This window comes from Henckelia pumila, chromosome 3 (genome assembly GCF_033568475.1).
Source record: "Henckelia pumila isolate YLH828 chromosome 3, ASM3356847v2, whole genome shotgun sequence".
Classification (NCBI taxonomy): Eukaryota; Viridiplantae; Streptophyta; class Magnoliopsida; order Lamiales; family Gesneriaceae; genus Henckelia; species Henckelia pumila.
The window spans coordinates 148622717-148645636 of record NC_133122.1 but is presented as its reverse complement, the minus strand read 5'-3'; the positions used below and the strand labels follow the sequence as shown (position 1 = coordinate 148645636).

At 33.9% G+C, this 22920-nt stretch overlaps 1 protein-coding gene across 1 annotated transcript; it reads right to left on the bottom strand.

Annotated features, from left to right (window-relative positions):
* Positions 1-8525: 8525 nt before the first annotated feature.
* On the bottom strand, positions 8526-9421 carry LOC140893046 (RING-H2 finger protein ATL79-like). Its single transcript, XM_073302119.1, has one exon. It carries the CDS (start codon positions 9373-9375, stop codon positions 8845-8847), a length of 531 nt encoding a protein of 176 aa, XP_073158220.1. The 5' UTR covers positions 9376-9421; the 3' UTR covers positions 8526-8844.
* Between the last annotated feature and the right edge of the window lie 13499 nt (positions 9422-22920).

The window sequence follows — 22920 nt, the reverse complement described above, 5'->3', positions numbered from 1 at the left end:
GAAGATTTTCTACGTGTTAGAAAAGGCTCCTCCGAAGGAATCACCGGCTAATGTGAGTGCGGATGAGTTGGCAAAACTTGATAAATGGTGGGACCATGATATCAAGGCAAAATGCTACATGCAAGCTTCAATGTCTGATGAACTTCAAAGGCGATTTGAGGATGCCGTGAATGCTGCTGACATACACATGCACCTCAAGGATCTTTTTGGGTCTCAATCAAGAGCTGAGAGGTACTCCACTGTCAAAGAGCTAATGACGTGCCGCATGCATGAAGGGACTTCGGTCCGTGAACATGGGGTACGCATGATTTAGCTCATTGAAAAGTTGGTGACCCTCGAGTTGACGTTGGAGCACGAACTGTGTGTGGACTTATTGCTTCTTTCTCTTCCTCCATCGTTTGACGGTTTTGTGGTGAACTTCAATATGAACAAGCTAGAGGCCACCCTTGAAGAGATGGTCAATATGTTTGTCACTTATGAGGCCACATTCAAAAGGATAAACCGGTTCTCTTGGTGTGCTCCTCTTCTTCTGCTAAGAAGGGGTCAAGTGCAAAGGGTAAGAAACGTTCTGCCCCACCCAAGAAAACTGGGCCCAAGAAGAAGCACAAGACCAAAGCTTCTAACATGAACAAGTCTGAAGATGTTTGTCATCACTGCAAGAAACCCGGTCACTGGAAACGTAACTGCAAGAAATATCTCGAGCAGTTGCGAACTGCGAAGGGTATGTTTTATATTGAAATAAATGTTTCACTTAATACTACTTCTTGGGTATTGGATACCGGATGTGGATCTCACATTTGCAATGATTTGCAGGTGATGTCAAGAAGTCGTAAGCTGAGGATGGGTGAAACCCAGTTGAGGCTCGGGAATGGTTCCAGAGTTGAGGCCAAAGCTGTGGGAGATGTTTGTTTAATTTTGCAGAACAATTTTAAGTTATTTCTAAGAGATGTTTTATTTGTGCCAGATTTGGTTAAAAACATTATTTTTGTTTCTATGCTTGATAGAGATGGTTTTTCTTGCAATTTTGTGAATGAGATTTGCAATATTTATAAGAATGAATGTTGATTGGATGTGAACAACTTGAAAATAATCTATATAACTTAAAATTAAAAGACGTACCAGTTAATTATGTTGATAAACCGGCAACAACAATGAAAAGGAAAAATGATAGTCAAAACCCAGCAAACCTTTGGCATGCTAGGCTAGGTCATATTTCCTCACGGAGTATGAACAAGCTAGTGGGAGAGGGCATGTTTGATATGTCAAATATAAACTCTCTACCTACTTGTAAGTCTTGCCTGAAAGGAAAAATAACTAAAACACCTTTTAAGGGGAAGCCTGAGCGTAGTCAAAATCTATTGGATCTGATCCATACAGATGTTTGTGGCCCATTTAGTATTGGTACTAAATATGGTCACACCTACTTTATTACATTTACTGATGATTATTCTAGGTATGGGTATTTATATTTAATGAAATATAAGTATGAATCATTTGAAAAGTTCAAAGAATTCAAGACTGAAGTAGAAAATTAGCTAGGTAAAAGTATTAAAGCACTTCGATCTGATCGAGGCGGTGAGTACCGAGTTTTTAAACTATCTGAAAGAAAATGGAATTCTTTCTCAGTGGACTCCTCCTGCCACACCTCAGCTTAATGGTGTAGCAGAGCGTCGTAATCGAACTATGTTGGACATGGTTCGATCCATGATGAGCTTTACTGAGCTCCCACCTTCGTTTTGGGGCTATGCACTTGAAACGGCAGTATTGTTGTTGAACAATGTCCACACTAAAGCAGTGAATAAAACTCCATACAAATTATGGACTGGCAAAAATCCTAAGTATTCGTACTTGAGGATTTGGGGATGTCCTGCTTACGTGAAGCAGACAGTGGGAGATAAGTTGGATAGTCGATCCACCTTGTGTTATTTTGTAGGGTATCCGAAGAATTTGATAGGATATTACTTCTATCATCCTACTGAAACAAAAGTGTTTCTTTCTAGGAATGCCACCTTCCTTGAGAAGGAGTTCTTACTTGATAGAAAAGGCAAAATGATGGAACTCGAAGAAGTTCGAGAAGAACCCGAGATACAGAATAACTGTAACACCCGATATTTTTAAATACGTAAATCTGCATGCATAATTAGGGAATTTAATTATTTAAATTTTAGATTTATGGGTTAAATAATTATGTGAATTATTTGTGCATGATTTAATTTATTTTTAAGCATTTAACCCATAATTAGTGATTTTTTATGATTTTTAGTATTTAATTGTTTTGATCGAGTAGACGGGACCGTGGACGGACGAGATGACAACTTTCTATCCAAATTATTTTATGAGTCTTTTTAGAGCCCAAAAATATTATTTTGAGTTTTATTTCCCCAATATTTTTAGTATTTAATTTTATATAATTTTAGGAGTCCGTTTTTATTCAAAATAAGCCAAAATAGTGACTTTTAATTATTTTTAAAATTCCCTTAATTATGTATTTCGGGATTTTTAAATTTATTATCAGATTTTAGTTGTTAGTTAGAGTTTTTAAGTTATATATTTTAAATTTAATATCCTTATTAATATTTTAATTATCCTAAAACCTATTTTAATTAAAAACTTAAACCTAAACCTAATCTACCCAAACCCCACGTTAATTTCCCATCAGCCGCCTCCCTCCCTACTATTCATCATTCTCATCGACCGAGACACCTCCAAGAACACCATAGCTCGATTTTGAAGCTTCCAAGTCGGTTGTCATCGCCCCGTCGCCCCGGAATCGTTCTACGCACTCCTTTCTCTTCAAACTACGGTGCAAGGCATGTTTATTTCTCAAAAATTTCGTACTATATCAGTGGGTAATAGTGTGGGTGTGTATGCATCAGATTCTTTCAAATAATTTTCAGAAAAACGATTGATTTTGTGGGTTGAAGCTTGTGTATTCGTGGTTCATTCATCTCACGTTTTTATCACTCTTGGATCGGTACTAGCTGCTGGTCAGGTCCATTAGGTGGTGTATAAGAGGTCTAGGCTGGAATGGCTCGAGTGGCTCGAGCCAAACGAGCCTAGAACCTTGGTAGAACAGTTCGGCCGAGGAAGGTGCAGATTAGGGTTCTCGGGAAGGGGGTGCTGGGCTCTGTGCGTGGGCTGCATGGGGTCAGGGTTAGGGTCAGGTTCGGACCGCCCAGACGTGGGCTACGTCTGGGCGGCGGCGCTCCGGCCAGGGGTGGCCGGAGCAGGCCGGCAGCAGCCAAGGAGCGGCTGCTGCTCATGGCCGCAACAGAATCGGGAATAGGGGGTTCGGGCTAGGGTTCCAGGGGGCTTCCGGGTCGGGTTCAGTGGTCCGGGTCAAGTCAGTGGGTCGTGGTTCGTGTTATTTGGGTTCGGGTCCGGGTTAAGTTAGTTGGGCTCGGGTATTTTATTTTTAAGTTAATTAATGAATTTAAGGGTTTAATTGGGTTAATTAGATTAATTTAATTAATGGGCTTCACTTAAGTTTATTATTTGGGCGTAATTAATTTAATTAAGTGAGTCCAATAATTTTATGGGCTTTAGGGCCCATGGAAATTATTGGGCCAGTCTTTGGGTTTTTGGGCCCATTGGGCCAGATTAATTATTTAATGGGCTTAAGAAAATTAATTGGACTTAGAATAATTTTATTGGGCTTAAGTATGTTAATGGGCCAGTCTCAGTGTTAATGGGCCAGATTTAAGTAAATGAGCTTGAGAGTTTAGGGCCAGCAGTCCAGTACAATCCATGAGAAATTGCATGTGTCCTGATTATATATTTAATTATTTTTATGCATCGAAGTTATTTTAATATGTATATGTTAGTATGGAATTAAATTAAATATATATGAAGGACACACACATTTTATGTAAGTACATGCATTCATGAAATAATTTTATGTATGATTAAATGTTTAAGGTTGAGCAATAAAAAAATATTTTATGTTGGAAGTTGAAGTAGTGTGACAATTTGAGATTTGAGGGGGATTCGTCCCTATATGTGAACTATTGAAGGGCAGTTTACTGCCAATTTAAGAGATGATTCGTCACCGCCACGTACGTTGGTTTCCATGCTGATCAGTATTTAATGTATGATTTAAGGTTGCACTACGGATACAACCATGCGATGTTAGAAAATAATTTGTTCAACAATATTTATGTGCTATGTTATTTAAGATAATTTAAGTTATGATATGTTATTATGTTTTTAAGCATGCACCTTCATGTATATGTTATGTATTAGTATTAAATTGATTTAAATTATTTTGAACCCTTGTTATGTTAGCATGTTGGGCCTCTAGGCTCACTACACTGGTATGGTGCAGGTGAGTTCGTAGAGGAGGATGTAATACCCACCGGAGGCGAGGACGTATGAGCAGACTGGCAGTGATCCCCGTGATCGTGTTAGATGTCTGAGTCACGTTGCATGTTTTTGAATATGTCAGCATGTTACACATTTTTAAGTATTTTTCAGTGGTTGGGTTTGAAATATTTTATTTAAATACTTTCAGTGCATGCAAACTTTAATCATTTTATTTATGCAGTATTTTAATTCAATATTTGACTCAGATATTTATTCTATTAAGGAATGCATTTTTATTTGAGTTATTTATTTATTTATTTATTCTTAAATCTTTTTATTCTGTGCATATATGTATGGGCATATATGTACATATTTTATTTAGTAAGTATAAAAAAAAAAAAATTTCCGCATATTTATTTATTAATTATAGAGTTAGGGTCGTTTCAATAACAACCCCACACCTCAGGAACCAATAAATGACACGCCACTTCTTAGAAGATCCGAAAGGGCTTCTAGACCTCCTGTTCGACTTAATCTCCTACTTGAAGGGGATCAAAGTGAACCCGACATTGGATGTGATCCAAGAAACTTCAAGGAGGCAATTTCTGACGCTGATTCGAATTTATGGCTTGAAGCCATGCAGTCTGAAATAGACACCATGCATGCAAATAAAGTTTGGTCTTTAGTAGATCCTCCCGATGGAATTGTTCCTATATGGTGTAAATGGATCTACAAGAGAAAACTTGGGCCCGATGGTAAGGTACTGACCTACAAGGCACGATTGGTCGCAAAAGGTTATACTCAAAGACAAGGTGTTGACTATAATGAAACTTTTTCATCAGTCGCAATGTTCAAGTCCATAAGAATCCTAATTGCCATAGCAGCATGGTATGACTATGAGATATGGAAAATGGATGTGAAGACTGCGTTCCTTAATGGAAACATTAAGGAAGAGATCTATATGATGCAGCCCGAGGGATTCACATCCATGGGAAGCGAGCATAAGGTATGCAAGCTTCAGAGATCAATTTATGGTCTCAAACAGGCGTCAAGAAGTTGGAACCAGAAATTTAATGAAACAATAAAGGACTTTGGTTTCATCAAGAACCCGGAGGAACCGTGCGTGTACAAGAAAGTAGTTAATGATGCTGTGACATTCTTAGTGCTTTATGTTGACGACATCCTACTCATTAGGAATGATATAGGGATGTTGCAGTCAATAAAGATATGGTTATCAGGTAGATTTTCGATGAAGAACTTGGGTGAGGCATCCTATATTCTAGGAATACAGATCTATAGAGATAGGTCTAAGAGAATGATAAGACTCACTCAAGAGACCTACATCGACACCATATTGAAGAGGTTCTCTATGGATGAGTCCAAGAGAGGACATCTACCTATGTATCATGGAGTTTCTCTATCCAAGTCGATGTCTCCCAAGACTGACGAAGAGATAGAGAAAATGACACACGTACCATATGCGTCAGCTATAGGTAGTATCATGTATGAGATGATATCTACCAGACCGGATGTAGCCTTTGCTCTGAGTGTCACGAGAAGATATCAGGCCAACCCCGGTCAAATTGAAAAGCTGTGAAGGATATTCTTAAGTACTTGAGAAGAACTAAGAATATATTCATGGTTTATGGGGGAAGAGAATTGAAATTGGAAGGCTATACCGACTCTAGCTTCCAAAGCGACGTGGATGACTCGAAATCAACCTCTGGATTTGTATTCATGCTCAATGGCGGTGCTGTCTCTTGGAAGAGTTCCAAGCAGGACACCACAGCGGATTCCGCCAATGAAGCAGAGTACATTGCAGCATCAGCTGCTGCTAAAGAGGCCGTTTGGATGACGAATTTTGTCCAAGAGTTGAGGGTCATTCCTGAAGCTGTTGGTCCATTCCCGGTGTACTGTGACAACACTGGTGTCGTTGCTCAGGCAAAGGAACCAAGGTCTCATCAAAGATCCAAACACATACTGAGAAAATACCACATCATCCGGGAGATCGTGGAAAGAGGAGACATTACTTTCGAGAGAGTGGCCTCTGCAGACAATATCGCTGATCCACTTACTAAGCCCTTGCCAGGACCATTATTTGACAAACATTGCGAAGCAATGGGACTACGTAGTATGACTAGTTGGCTTTAGGGCAAGTGGGAGATTGAAAGAGTGGGTGCCCTTCTAGCCAACTTGTGGCTAAGGGCCTTTATTACTCTATTTGTAAACAATCTTTGTTTAATATAATTTACACTCTTTATTGGCATTTACTTTATCTTTTATCATATTGTTATGTTGTGACGTACTATACGATGTTTAGATAAAGACCTTGAATATACTAAAGTGCATGTAAGATGTGATAGTGGATATGGATGACTATCATGAAACACATCTTGTAATCACTGTATTCTAAATCACTTCCTTGTCAATTGAGCCGTCCGCAATAAGGATAAGGATCACTCGAGATTGAGACTAGCATTTGCGATGCCGAGTACCACGTTTCATTGGTATGGAACATAGAGATTTTCGAAGCATGCAAATCGATATTCATTGGATGGATGATCGAACTACCCTATTCGGACTTTCCAAGTGGTTTTCACTAATTGAGTGGATAAGTCCGTGGTTTTGGTTGTACACAATTAGTTCTTACTACTTGAAACAACATGGAGACTTTATATGCTAGTACTGTACTTTGACTCGTTTACCGACTCCATGAGGGTCACCAGGTGTCGAGATTGGGTACGGTTACGACACATATAAGAGTCGATGCTTTGTTGTCAAGGATTCACCACACGCTTGCGAGCGTGGATATCCTATGCGATCTGAGGAGATATTAGTATGACAAATCTCTGGCCAGAGTACATGATGTGCTTTAGGTTACTTGGTTTCCTAATTGCACATGCGATGTCACTATTTGATCTTCAAGATGTATTGCATAGTTATCGAATCTCGAACGACTCTCGATATACCAATGGTTGTTGATTCGATCGGGATATATGGATGAAGGGACCGTACTGTACGCTAACTGAAACCCACTGGTTCTTGCAGACACTATCAGTGATACCTAGGGAATCATGGGGCGATGTCGCTAGGCGCTCTTACCATGATTCGATGGGCAAGTTGGAAATGGTTGTTCCGAGTCATAAGGAGTTGTGAGCCCACGGCTAGCTGTATCCCTGAACCATTGAGGGTCACACAAGTAATAGATTTCTAATCCCCGTTGAGATAGTTAAATTTAATGAGTTAAATTTAGCGAACGAGAAGTAAGATTTCTTATTGATGAATATAGGGAGTGAGATTTTCTAAAATGACATGGTGATGTCATTGTTGGAAACCACTGAATTCGGATTCAGAAAATTTATCTTGACTTTAAAATGTGCAGAAAAGGTTTCTGTACATATTGGTAAAATTGGTTTATCAATTTGAGTCACGATAAATTTTATATTAATTTCTGAACATGCGGGCTTTGCTTGTCAGACTTGAACTTATGACTAACGGGCCCTAAGCTGTTAGCAGCTCATATTATAAATAAGTTATTGCAGTACAAAAATTAGACAATTCAAGCTCATAATTTTCGAAACCTAGAGAGCAGTCTCCCTAGGGTTTCGAAAATCCCCTCTCCTCACCTTCGAAAATTCACTCTCCTATTTTCGAAAATCCAGTCTACAATTTTCAAAAATTGCAGTCTGGTTTGACAGATCAGATCTGTTAATTTTTCTTCGTAGAAACTTCTGATAGACTTTCTAGTGCAGTCTATCAGAGGAATTCGAATTTTGTTCGTGGACCTGATTCAGGAATTGATCGAGGCATCGGTTCCTGGGATATACAAGAAGAGCAGATTTATCTGTTGGAGTCCATAACCTCAAGTTGAGACTTGAGAGGTAAAATTTACTATTGTTTTATTTTACGCATATTATTTTAATCGTACGTATTTGGTAAGCGTACTCTGAAATCGTTCTAGATCAGAAAATAAAATTTTTTAAACTTTCGCTGCTACGGGTATCAGATCTGACAGATCCGAGAACGTGTTCCAACAATTCTTTTTTGCAAATTCATTTTCTAGATAGAAATACTCTGAAAATAAAAATTAGCTCTGCACACAAAATCCTTGCACACTATATATATAATCAAAATTGTAATTTTTGGGGATTCGATTGTATTTATGAAGTTATAATTGTTAATAATTAATTTCTTTCGCTTTTCAATAACTTGTTGAATGAATGCATTAATTCAATACTCCTAAATCTAGAACAAAAACAGAGATAGCACATTTTTTTTTGAAAGAAAAAAAAAAAGAAAAAAAAAATTGCTTGAATCGCATATTAATCAAGTACAAGAAATATGTTTGAGCAGTTCAAAACAAAATCAGTTAACTTGATTGGGCCAAATCGAAATCTTCCATTATGAAGGGACCAATTTGCAATTTACGCTATGTTTATCCACCACCCTCCATCGAAGGAATATTGCTGCAGAAGCTAAATCTAACCAGTAACCAAGAAACAGAAAAATGGCAGCCATGGATGAATAACGTTGGATATATTTTCATGAATGAGTGGAGGATTTCACCGAACACTTGGTTCTGCAAGTAGGGCAAGAAGAATGGAGGAGCAGCCATTGTTGGATACACTTCACATGGAACCCATGCTTACAATCCTCCAAAACCCTCAGTTTCTCCCCAATCGCGAACTCCGATAAGCAGATTATGCACTCCGTCTCCTCCCCAGCCAGCTTCATCCCCTCCGTGTAATCCAGGACCCGGATTTCCGCCTCCGCCCGTCCCGGCCCGCTCTCGAGGTCCGGCTTCCCTTCCTCCGGTCGTCCCCTCCGCCGGCGGCGTCCGTAATGCATCCGGATGACGTAGCGGATGGCGGAGTTGAAGGCGAGGCCGCAGATCAATGCGCAAATGAGGATGACGATGACTAAGGCCGTGTTTGCCTTGAATTCCTTGGAGCTGGAGTACGGCCACCAGGGACACCTCTGCGCGTCGCATTTGGACGGCGGCTCTGCGGCGGTGTAAGCTGGCGGAGATAAGCGGCTGTGGAATTCGTCCAGAGAATAAGGTGCGTCCCTCATTTTCTTCGTTTCCGGAGAAGGAATATTATAGGAAGGAATTGGTGATGAAAATAATTATATATATATATATATATATATATATTTATTGATAATCATATAATTTTAGGTGTTATGTGTAATCTAATGTATAAAATTCCATGTACATATAGTATTACGCTATATATAGATGAAGAATGAATGAAATGTGCGAGAGGTGGCGGGTGCAGACAGCATCTTGCAATTAATGTTTACTGGTGATATGTTACATGCACTCACTGATATATCGTCCCGTCTATTCTACGGAATAGTTCCATTTATTTCAAGGGTATTATTAAAAAAAAAAAATTGACAAAAGAGTATTATTTTAATTATTGGCATGAAAATCTAATACTTTAATGATTTATCATATTATGTTTATGTGTTAAAATATAAATCATATATATATGATTTGAATACTATCCGAAGTATGATATCATTAACTCTATTTTAGGGATGATGCGAGTAATAAACGTAATAAAATAGAGATTAATATACTGTGTAAAAATATTCATCATGCGGGTTTAAAAATACATGTCAAAATTTCAATGAGACGGTCTTATAATTATGAGATGGAATTTTTTTATTCAATTTCATTTATAAAAAAATATTATTTTTTATTGTAAATATGAGTTTGGTTGGTTCGTCAAAATATTTAAATATATATATATATATATATATATATATATATATATATGTAGAGTATCTTCTAAAGACTAAAAGTAAATAATTTCTGTATAAAACTATTTTTTAAAGAAACTATATTATAATTAAGAAACTTAGAAACACGGCAAACTATGCAGGTTAAACTTTAACAGATTTCTCATTTCAAGAGGGTGATATATTTACATTTTTTGAAAAATAGAAATAAATTCCAGTATAAAAAATTAACAGATATTATATTCAATTTTTAAAATCTTTTCGTTGTGAATTAAATAGAAAATAACCTTAAAATAAAAAATGAAATAGAAAAAGATATATTAATTAAATAATCTAGAATAAATTTATATATATACACAAATCACAAATGTACTGCTTTGTTTACTGATGCTAAATAATTCAATGGGTTCTACTATACAACATATTCTCAACTCGAGCACAAAGTTAATTAATTAGTTATATTTAGCACTACCACGTGGCATAATAATACGTGTAACTAGTTTTCTTTTATAAAATGTTAAGTATTTATATATTTAATTTAAAATATATAATTGACATGACTCATGAGCTCCTTTCATGATACGTTCCATTGAATGCGGGTTGATAAATTCTACTGTTTTTTTACTCACAATGACTTTTGTAAAATTATGTCACGGATTAATTTTTTAAGATTGATTTTCGATTTAACCTGATTCATAACAATATTACATGCCATAAGTTTTACTATTCATTACAAATATAAACAGGAGATACAAGAAACCTAATCTATTTTTACTAAAGAGTTGAACGGATAACCCGAAAATTTGACAAACTGTTGTTTTTATTAATTGTTCGTCTTTCAACTAGTTAAAAATATCTTCCATCGTTTTATTTTTCTTTTTAACAAATTAAATTTAACTTAAAATATAATAATTTACTTCGACTTGGAAACTACTATAAAAATGATTTTTAAAAAATAAAATTTTCATATAATTTGAGAAGGTTAGATTGGTCGAACGAAGGTCATGTACTTAAATTTCTCAAGCTGCTATTCAGATAAATTAATAACTCCATTTTTTTTTTAATAATTACGGTTCAGAATAAAATTAAATTGATTGATTGCTTATATCAAAGTGACATGGTGTATTCAAACACACAAAATTAAAGACACTGGTATTTGTCCATTGCTTGTCGCAGTGATAGAGGACTTTGTAAAGAAGCTTCTAGCTTTTGAATTATTAACTAGCTACTTCTTTATCCATCAAAACTTGAAAGTGGCACGAAAAGTATTTTTTTGGGAGACAAAAAAAAACAAAGAAAAATTTACAATTTTCATCTTATACGTTTGCTTCTCTGCGGCGTAAATCCATGATCGAAAAATAACAGATTAAAATTAAAATTTGATAACCCATATAAATGATGAAAATCACAAAATAATAAATATAAAATGTCAAAAATAAAATAAATAAAAACAAGTGTTTCATTAAAATTTTGTGTTTTCTATAACATCATTGATAAGAACTTTGTGCACATATTTATATATACAGGACATAGAGAAATTTTCAGCTGCTCAATCATGTTTTTTCATTTGGTCCGCGACCACTAAAACTCGATAGTGGGTTTTAGTGGTTTTTGTTTTTTTTTCGCATCACTAAAACCGATAGTGGGTCGCGGACCAAGTAAGAAAACATGGTTGGACAGCTGAAAATTCCTCATATATATATATATATATATATATATATATATATATATAAATCTAACATTCATTCTTTTAAGTATTGAACTGAGATATTTTATTTTTAAATTTAAACCCCATATCATTGACAAATTAAACTAAATTTAATGTATATTAATTGTTTTTCGGGCCAGGGTATGCCAATTATAACGTGCATGCCTCCGCGCTTGTTCCTCAAAATGAGCAATAAACATCTAATAATTTCGATTATGACTAATATTACATACAAACGGGGGATCGAGGGGGTTGTCTCCTTGATCCAATTCCTTTTTTATGAATTAATTTGTATATGCATAACAAGGGGTTGGGGTTGATTGCATGAATACTGCCAAATCAAATATACATTTGTTCTTAAATCATGATTATCCAAGTTTGATAAAATATTATTTATTTTAATGAAATATATACCATCATTTACATTTTCCGTCATATATATTTATCTTTTTTTATGATTTCGGTTTTCAATATTGTAAAATTTAAGTCACAGGTTGTAATTTTTTTTTCAATTTAATTTTTTTCGGACATCGTAGTGATGTGATGTCGATATGATATTGATGTAGTGTCATATCCGCGTTTCGGCCCGAAAAAAAAAGATTAAATTGCTAAAAATGAAAGATACGTAATTAAATTTTAAGTTTGACAACATAAATGATCAAAATCACAAATGATTATAAATATATAAAACTAAACCACAATTTTTCATATATATATATATATATAGTTTTGGCATGATGAAACACATATTATGATAACTTTATGTGAACAATTACGAAATTGATGTACACATATTAGATGTACAAAATGTCATCTCAGCGATACTCGTATAATATACACACTAAATGTTAACTATGTCAAAACTATATATATATATATATATATATATATATATATATATATATATATATATTTATATAGAGTTCTTTTATGGTGTCCAACACTATATGTCCACTTCATACCCACCATGTACAATAAATGAGTTGACCGGTACAATATATGAGTTGACTTGTACATGATGGGCATAAAGTGGGCATATAGTATTGAGCACCATAAAAAAAAACTATATATATATATATATATATATATATATATCAATGAATGAATGGTAAGTTGCATGCACTTGTTTTCTAACTTAAGGATAACTCGTGATTTTATTCAATCATGCGGGCTACGTGTTACGATTGTTGTGGTTAAAAATCAGAGCCAAGGAACAAAAAGACAAATTCCAAAACATTTTTTTTTTGAATAAAATGTCCATTTTGGTGTGAAAGGGTCCCCCACTAGCTAATGAGCAAAGGCAATTGCACTTGTGCCATTGAATAAGAGAATTTGTAGGCTCGGGAATTCTATACATATGCAGCATTAATTATTTCTAGCTAGCTAGCTTCCTTACTAGATCACAATTCACACGTATCATTTACATTTAGGAATTATTTATCATACTATATTACTCCCTCCCGGCTCCCTCTAATACCATATTCTCCCTTTATAATTATCATTTCGGTAAGAGTCTAATTGAATCCGGAATTTTATTTAAGAGAAAAATTGAGTTTGTTGTTCCTTCGAATAAATAAAAAATGGGTTCGATGAGATGTTCACATTAATATCTCAAGTTTAGAAAAAAAAAAGTTTTTAAATCTATGGTTGCACTACCTTAAAGATAACAATGAAGAACTCTAAATAAAGATGGGTAGTTATCACTATTAATTGAATTGGAATTTTGGAAGTTAGTAGCAATAAAAGCAACTCTCACTAAATTCCAGCAAAATCTGTTACAATCCACATGTTTTTCTGTGTGCTCTGCTTTGCTGATGAAACCCCAAACTTTCTTTTAGTTTGTTCCTTCTCTCAATTTTTCACTTCTCTTGTCCTTACCTTGATTTTCACATTTCTTTTTTCTTTTTCTTTTTCTTTAAAAAAAATAATCAAAACGGGCTTTTTCATTTTGCGGCTTTTATCATTTTCTTATCATGATCAAATTTTTTTATCATTTTACGTAACGTTATATGTAACTCGGATTTATAACCTAGCTAGCAAACCTACAAATCACTCATTCTTTCATTTTTGCCAGAATTTTCAAGGAAAGTTCCACTAAATGATATTTCAAAGAATTACTTTGTTGTTTCAAAATTTTCAAGGGAGATTAGAGTGATTAATGCGCGCAACTTTTAAAATTTCATTCAGAAAAATTAATGAACATCAAAATTTACAAATAGTTTAAGGGAGTGTTTGCAATAGATTGTGCTTTTGTACAAGTGATTAATTTATAGATTATAAAAAAGTTAAAAAAAAATCAAAAGTTGGTAGTGTTTGGAAACAAATATGAAAATCTAAAAATCAAAGTTGAGTAGTGTTTTGATAAATAAGTGATTAAAGTTATTTTAACATTTAACTTCTTATTAGAATCACTTTTGGAGAATCATAATCACCATATGACTAGCTTTTGGATTTCAATTAAGTTAAGCATAAGCTAACACATAATCTAGGTTTAAGAAACACGCAAAAATAATTTTTTTAAGCCAAAAGCTAACAATCACTTTTTTTAGTGATTGCAAACGCTCTCTGAGTATGCCCAAACAACAATAAAAATATATATCAAATGTCATATCTCTCATACAAATATATCACCTATGATTGTTTATATAACGAAATACATGCAATTTGATGTAAAAAAAAACCTATCTAAATATGCAGAAAAGTCTTGGAATATCTTCTCGTTTCCGGCTATCCAAGTAAGATAGACCATGGCACAGAAAATGACAAAGCTCGAGTCATCATATATAGATAGTGTTTGGAAAAGCTTATAATAAGCACTTCTCAGTTTTTTTTTTTAACTCTCAAACGAATTTTGTGAAAGAAAAGTTGAGAAGTACTTCCTCAAAGCTTTCTCAATCGCTACCATATATGCGACAAGCCGTGATAAATTTTTTGAATCACTTCAAGGCTCTCCGCAAGTTTGTCACGACGATTATATATTGAAGCTGAAACCAAAAATGTTTCTCTGAAATCTCCTACCCAATATTGCATCATTGCATGTATATAGATAAAAGGTGATTGATTAGCCTCATGTGAATTCAAATCTACGACATGGGATATAATACTATAGTATAAAAATATTTTAGCACAACAAAATTATTATAAAGTACTTGAACATCTTCAAAAGTTTTCTTTGACGCACATATGTCCAAAACGGTGGTGTCACAATCCAACAATCTTTGGATGATTTGTTCCACTTTATACAGGGCAAGCTACAGAAATTATTCAAGTAGCAATAGCAATTCCCTCGAGAAAAGGCAACTCATGAAGACCCATAAAAATTTAATAACTACTTTATCCAAACCATTTTTTTTAACTCTATATCGAATCCAAACTAATTTAGGGAGTGTTTGCAATAGATTGTGCTTTTGTAAAAATGATTAATTTATAGATTATAAAAAAAGTTAAGAAAAATCAAAAGTTGGTAGTGTTTGGAAACATATGTGAAAATCTAAAAATCAAAGTTGGGTAGTGTTTGATAAATAAGTGATTAAAGTGATTTTAATAATGACCTTCTTATTAGAATCATTTTTGGAGAATCATAATCACCACATGACTAGCTTTTGGATTTCAATTAAGTTAAGCAAACATATAATCTAGGTTTAAGAAACACCCAAAAATAATTTTTTTTAAGCTAAAAGCTAACAATTACTTTTTTTAGTGGTTGCAAACACTTCCTTAGAGTTGGGTTGAATCGCGCTTATCATGAAAATTATTTCTCCCATTTATCTTTTTTGTTCATAATACTCGAACATGATATCTTATTCATAGATGATTGAAATGAATGAAACTAGAACATGATATCTTATTCAAAGACGATTATCGAAATTTATATAATTCACAAGTAATATATATTAATCACGATCGATGTAGATAAATGATAGTTAAGTTAGGGACAAAGTGTTAGGTGGGGAATTGGGATTGTTGGTTCTTTAATTTGTTCTACGTGGATTGACGTTACACCACCATTACCATACAACTCCTCTACTCTACGTATAAGCCAGTACGAAATATGGTCACCATACTGATTTTAATGTGACAACTGGTGTGTGTCTATATATATACATATTACATATATAAATAAATATATATATATATATAGAGTTTCTTTCAAGTGCCCAACTACCATGCCCACCAATGATGTGGCACTATTCTATTGGACCTACAATTTATCACATCTTTATCACATCCAATATGACTCAAAATGTTTTTTATGATACTACCATGATCAACGAAGAAATATTAAGGATTAATTGTCAATCACTCCCTAAACCAATTTTTAACTTATTTATAAATTTCTACATAAATAAAACTTACTTTCAACTCCCTGGAGAGAGAAACTTTTGTTTATAAATACCAATTATACCCTTATCTCTTAAAATTTTTTTTAAAAAATAAAAAATATATGAGAGAATGGATAAAAACAAAACCAATCCAAATAGTATATATATAAAAATTCAAATTAAAATCAAAGAACATAAACCATATCATATACATGCTTATGTTGATACAGGAGCAAGTATGTGTTTAGAAAGCAAACATATACTTCCAAATCATTATTGGAAGAAATATGATAAAGGATTAAAAGTTCGAATTAATAAGAGATGGATCAATAATCATGCTTGATATAGTAGCAGAAAAATTAAAAATAGAAATTGAGGAAACAAAATTTGTAATACCCATTATATACCAAATAGAATCAGGAATGGACATTATAATAGGAAATAAATTTTTAAGAGAATATCTTTCTTTTACACAATTTGAAAATCACATAACTTTAAACAAAGAATCATCAATGATTTATATTCCTAAAATACGAACAGCATTTCGTGTAGGAAATGAAGGATTTACAAAGAATTTTCATAAACGAAATACAAATCCAATAGAACTAAAAATAGAAAATATTTTAACAATTAATCATGAAAAAAAAATCATGAAGAAATTTCATGATATTTGTTCTGAAAATCCTCAGGACAAAATTAAGAAAAAAAAACAATTCATTGCTTCAATAAAACTTAAAGACCCTAATATCACAATCCGTGAAGCACCAAGAAGATGCAACATGGATGATGTAAAAATATTCGAAAAAGAGGTTCAAGAATTACTAAAACTTAAGATAATCATCCCAAGCAAGAGTCCACACTCTTCACCAGCCTTTTATGTCAGTAAGAAAGACACTGATAAGAAAATAATGGTAATTGATTATCGAAAAATGAATAATGCAATAATTATGGATGTATATTACATCCCAAACAAGAATGATTTACTATCTTATATAGGAGGAATGAAATATTTCTCCAGTTTAGATTGTAAATCAGGATTCTGGCAAATTCAGCTAGAACCACAAACACAATTACTTACATCATTCAGTTGCCCAAAAGGACAGTATCAATGGACAATATTACCTTTCGGACTTAAACAAGCACCAGGTATCTTTCAAAGATATATGGATGAATCTTTTAAATCATATGTAGATTTTTGTTGTGTTTATATAGATGACATATTAATTTATTCAAAAATACTAGATCAACATTATAAAGACCTCATGACAGTATTAGATATTTGTCATAACGATGGAATTATACTTTCTGAAAAAAAAAGTACAATTGTTTAAAACAAAAATAAATTATTTAGGATTATAAATAGAAGATGGAAAACATTGTTTACAACAGCATATACTTAAGAAAATTCACGATTTTTCTAGTGAAATCAAGGATAAAGATCAATTAAGAAGATTTTTAGGATTATTAACTTATTCTGGAAATTACATTAAGAAACTTGCAGAAATCGAAAAACCTCTTCAGACAAAACTTAAACAAGACTATAAGTGGAAATGGTCTAAAGAAGATACTAATTATATTGACACTATTAAAAAGAAGATAATTAGTAATCTTCCCGAATTATATTTTCCTTCAAATAAAGACATAATAATAATTGAAACAGACGCCTCAGATGAATACTGGGGAGCATGTTTAAAAGTTTATACATGAGAAAGAAATTTAGAAGAACTTACTAAAACAGCTACTAGGAATAATGAAGAATTATGTAATTATACATCAGGAACTTTTCAAGGTGCACAACTAAATTATCATTCAAATGAAAAAGAATTATTATCTTTAATATATACAATTAGAAATTATGAGATTTATCTTATTTCTAAACCGTTTTTAGTAAGAACGGATAATATGAATTTAACATATTTCAAGACAAGAAAAATATCAAGAAATGCAGGGAGAAATGCAGCAAGGTTAATTAGATGACAATTGGAATTGAACCATTATCAGTTCGAGATCCAGCATGTCAAAGGAACGGACAATTCATTACCCGACGCATTAACTAGAGAACTTCATCCAAATTATACTATCTGTAGTACCAGAATAACAAAAGAGATCCTAAGTGATCCAGAAAATGACTGTGAGTCATCCGAACATGCCTTAGAAAGCATGAGGAATATAAATTGATGAAATGAGATTTATATTCAAAAACATGAATTATTTTATGACTTCAAGTCATCCGAACATGCCTTAGAAAGCATGGAAAATATAAATTGATGAAATGAGATTTATATTCAGAAACATGAATTATTTTATGAGTAAAATAATCAATCTCATGAAGATTGGTTCAATTCTTGCAAAAGAATTCATAAATGCAATGATACGCATAATAAAACTATTCGAATTACTCACGATAAAGAGTTAAATTTCTAACTATTTTATATATATATATATATATATATATATATATGTTTCTTGTACAGGATGGAGCAATTAGATCAATTAAAAGAACAATTGATTGACATAGATGAAGAAATTCAGATTCTTCAACAAAGGAAAAAGAATATAAATGAAAAAATTCAGAGGATAAAAGAAAAAATGACAACCTCGTCATCATCATCCTCACCAAGAACACCAATCAAGTTAGCAACTCCATTTGACAAAATAATGGAGATGAATGAAAAACAATCAGTGGTCACAGCCAACACTGATAACAAAGAAAAAGAAAAAGGAAAAGAAAAAGAAAAGAAGAAAGAACCGGTGGTCACAGCCAACACCGAGAAAAATGAAAAAGAAGAAAGGACGTTTAAAAGAGCCCTTGAAACAAGAGAAAGAAAGATGGTCAACCTGCGACCACAAAAACCAATTTTTGAAAAAACAAATTTTCCAGAAAAACTCAAAACTGAATTCTTTGAAACACTAAACTATTTGAGAATAGCCAAACCATCTGCAGGATCTTGGCTACAAACTTGTGACACACAGAGCATATCAAGAGCAAGAACACTACAAGGTGCTCATGTAACACCCGGAAATTTTAATACGTAAATTCGCATGCATAATTAGGAGAAATTAATTTTAAAATAAGGGTTAAATGAATTTATGTGTTATTATGTGATTTATATGCATGATTTAAGTTATTTTAGCATTTAACCCAAAATTAGTGATTTTTGTGATTTATGGAAATTAATTGGTTTTGATCGCGTAGACGGGACCGTGGACGGACGAGATACCAAAATATTTAGCCAAAATTAGTCTCTTTATTGACTTTTATTAATTTTTAAAATTTGCCTATTTAATAATTTCGAGATTAGGAGATATTTTATCAGATTTTTATTATTATTAGATAGTTTTAAATTATATTTTTCTATGGTATATTATCTATATTAATTAGTTAATAATTATGATACACAAAAATTATCCTAAACCAAACCCTACACTCTAAACTCACGCCTAAGCCGCCTCCATCCTCTCCCTCCCCTTCTCCTTCATCGGCTTCAACAGAAACAACAGCCCCATAGCCGAAAGCTTCGAGTTCTTTGAGTTATTTTTGGAGGTTCGTCGTCCCGGAGTCCCGTAAACGCATCGTTCGTTGTCAAATAATTACGAAAGGCATGTTTAATTCTTTTCTCAACACCATATAAGCTATTATTTTGGTTTTTACAGCAGAAAGTTTGTGGTATATATGTTTGTTGTTCAGAAGTATATGCAGATGGTATTTTCCTTTCCTTTTTCTCACGTTTTGCTTGATCTTTCATGAGTATGATCACGTTTTTTATGCATGGTAAAGGTCCAGGCGGCTAATCCACATCTGAGGGCATGTCTTAGGGTCCTTGTGGTCGTGTGGTCCTGTTGGTTTTGTCCATGGCTGGTCTGAAACGAAGCACTTCTCCTCTAGTGCACCAGATCGCGCAGATTTGTGTTCTGAGGGAGAAGGCTTCGTTCTCCCTCCTCAGGCCACTATTTTTGGTGAGGTTTGTTGGGTTGGAACCTACTAGATGTTGGCTGAGTTTTGCAATTGGTTTCGCGATTTTAGGTGGTCGGAATCTCGAGAACGAAGCAAAATGCCACAGCTGCTCCTGTCTGCGCGCGAGCTGCGGGTAGGCAGTTTTGCAGAGCTTCGTTCTCCCTCTATACTTGATGGTTTGGGCTGGTTCTTACATGGTTGGAAACGTCTTGAAGAGGGCTAGAGGTAGGTGGTGGTGCTCTGGCCAGTGGACGGCCGGAGCATGGCGACAACTGCCCCGGAAGGCTGCTGCTCGCGCAGCCGAGGGCAAGGAGAGGGGGGGTGTCGGGTAGGGGGGTTCTGGGTGGTTCCGGGTCGGGTAAGGGTAGTGGGTCGGGTCAGTAGGGTCTAGGGTCGGGTCAGTCATGTCCGGGTCCGGGCTAGGTGGGCCGGGCTCGAGTATTTTAATTTTTAAAATGTTTAATGTTTTAATTGGATTTTTGGGCCATTTAATTAGAAATAAAATTATTTGGGCTTCCAATTAATTTATTTGGGCTTTTTAAATTATTTTTAAGTTAACCCAATAATTTTATGGGCCCGTGGGTCCATTGGAATTTTTGGGCTAGTCAGTGATTTTATTGGGTCAGTCTAGGAATTTTTATGAATTAATTAGTTATTGGGCCTAAATATTTTTATTTAAGCCCAATAACATTTAAGTATTTTATTTTAGTAAAAATTATAATTTTTAATATTAGTTATTTAATTATGGGCTTTAAGTTAGTTAACAGGCTTTAAGTCAGTTAAGGGGTTTAGTAGAGAGACCAGCAGTCTGGACCAATCCATGAAAATAAACTAAGTTCGGAATATATATTTAATTATTTTTATGCATGAAGTCTATTTTAAGTAAAAGTATATTTATTATTAAAATTAATTAAATATATATTACGGACATATTTTAAGTGCATGCATACATGAAATATTTTATGATGTGTTTATGATTAAGAATTGAGCATGAAAATATTTTTATGGAAATTGAAGTGATGTGACAGCATAGAAGTGGGTTTTACCACTGACACAGAGGTAGTTCTACTACCAGCATAGAAGTGGGTTTTACCACTGACACAGAGGTAGTTTACTACCAGCATAGAGGTGGATTTATCCACCGCCACGTACGATGGTTTCTAGACTGATCAGTCGGCACGGTTATTAGTCACATTCATGGATATGACCATACACAGTTTTTATGTTTAAGACATGCTCAATTATGTTATGTATGATGAAGAAAGTTATGTTATGTATAAGATTTATGATTAAGCATTTATGTTATGAAAAATGTTTCCATGCATGCCCATGTACATGTATATGTATTAGTATTTACGTGATGCATTATTTTTAACCTTGTTATAAAGGATTAGACATGTTGAGCCTCTAGGCTCACTACGCTTATATGGTACAGGTGAGTATGATGTAGCTCCTACCGGTGGCGAGGACGTATGAGCGAGCATGGCAGTGGCCCCGTGACCGTCTCGCTAGAGTTTTATTTATGCATGAGTTATTTATTCAGGATATTTTTATGTTTTCAGTGGTTATGATTACTTATTGATTTTTCATGATTTTAGTAGACATAAGTTATAAATTTTCATTATAGACATTATTTTATCTATTGCATGACTCAAGATTTTATCAAATAAATGTTTATTATTTTATTAAGCGAGTTATTATTTGTAATATTATTTTTAAAGTTTATACATATATGTATGGGCGTATATGTATATAGTATAGTATAAAAAAAAAAAAAAAAAAAGTTTTTCCGCATTTAGTAGTACTAGGGTGTTTCAGCTCAAGCGCATGAAGTCGCAAGATTCTTTTCAAATGGATTATTAAGCGGATTAGGAGTCAGTCCCAACAATCAAGAGATAGAACTATTTCCATATCAACTGAGAAATAGTATTATCCAGTTCAAGAAAGCAGTTTTCAAGGACGAACCAGTGTTAACATTAAGTATTCATTCAACCCTTCCAGATTGGGAAAATGACAAATTCTATCAGCCGATGATATACATTCAATGTCGAAAAAATAAAGACAAGTTTTTATTTGAAGGATCAAATGAAGAGAAACCAGTAATGGATATCTCAACACTTCCTGAGATAAGAATAAAGACATTGATTGACATGATCTCAAAGACGGAAAAGATTGATGGAAACTCAAATGTTAAAATAAATTTTGCAACCAGTAAAATTTTATTAACCACTGGACACAAGGAGACAATCCAAAAGAAAGAACAAGCCATGTTAGCTCAATTCGAAGCTCCAATATATGAAGCAAGAGTTGACATGACCTGAGAAACCCAACAAATGTTATGTCAAAGACTAAGAACAATGATTTCCACTCACAAATGTGGACATTGCCAACCCATTCAGACAGAAGAAGCATCTGTCAAAGAGGACAAACCAGCTGTTAAAGAAAACAAACCAATAAAGAAATGGTTCGAATGTACCAGTGATTCAGAAAGTGACACAATGTGAAAACAAATGAAATCGTGGACCACACCATATGTGAAAGACATTCACTCAGATGTAAAATGAGTTGTTTTCCATTATGTAGTATGGTCCCCCTCTTCCTTTATTTTTACTACTGTATGCGTTTTTCCACGCCTATAAAAGGAGATGTTTGTGTTGTAAATGGATATGTGAAGTTTGAGTATCTCTCTCTTCTTAAGTTTCTTACAATCTGGTTCATACAAGGCGTATAAAAACTATCAAAAAGTAAGAAACATAAAATCAGAAACAAAATTAAGCCTTATGGCTAATAACTAAACAAGTAGGGCGTAAGGAGGATAAGGTTGAAAGCCAACCATTGAAGATTCATGGTTAGAGTAAACCTGAAAATCCATAAAGCAAGTACCA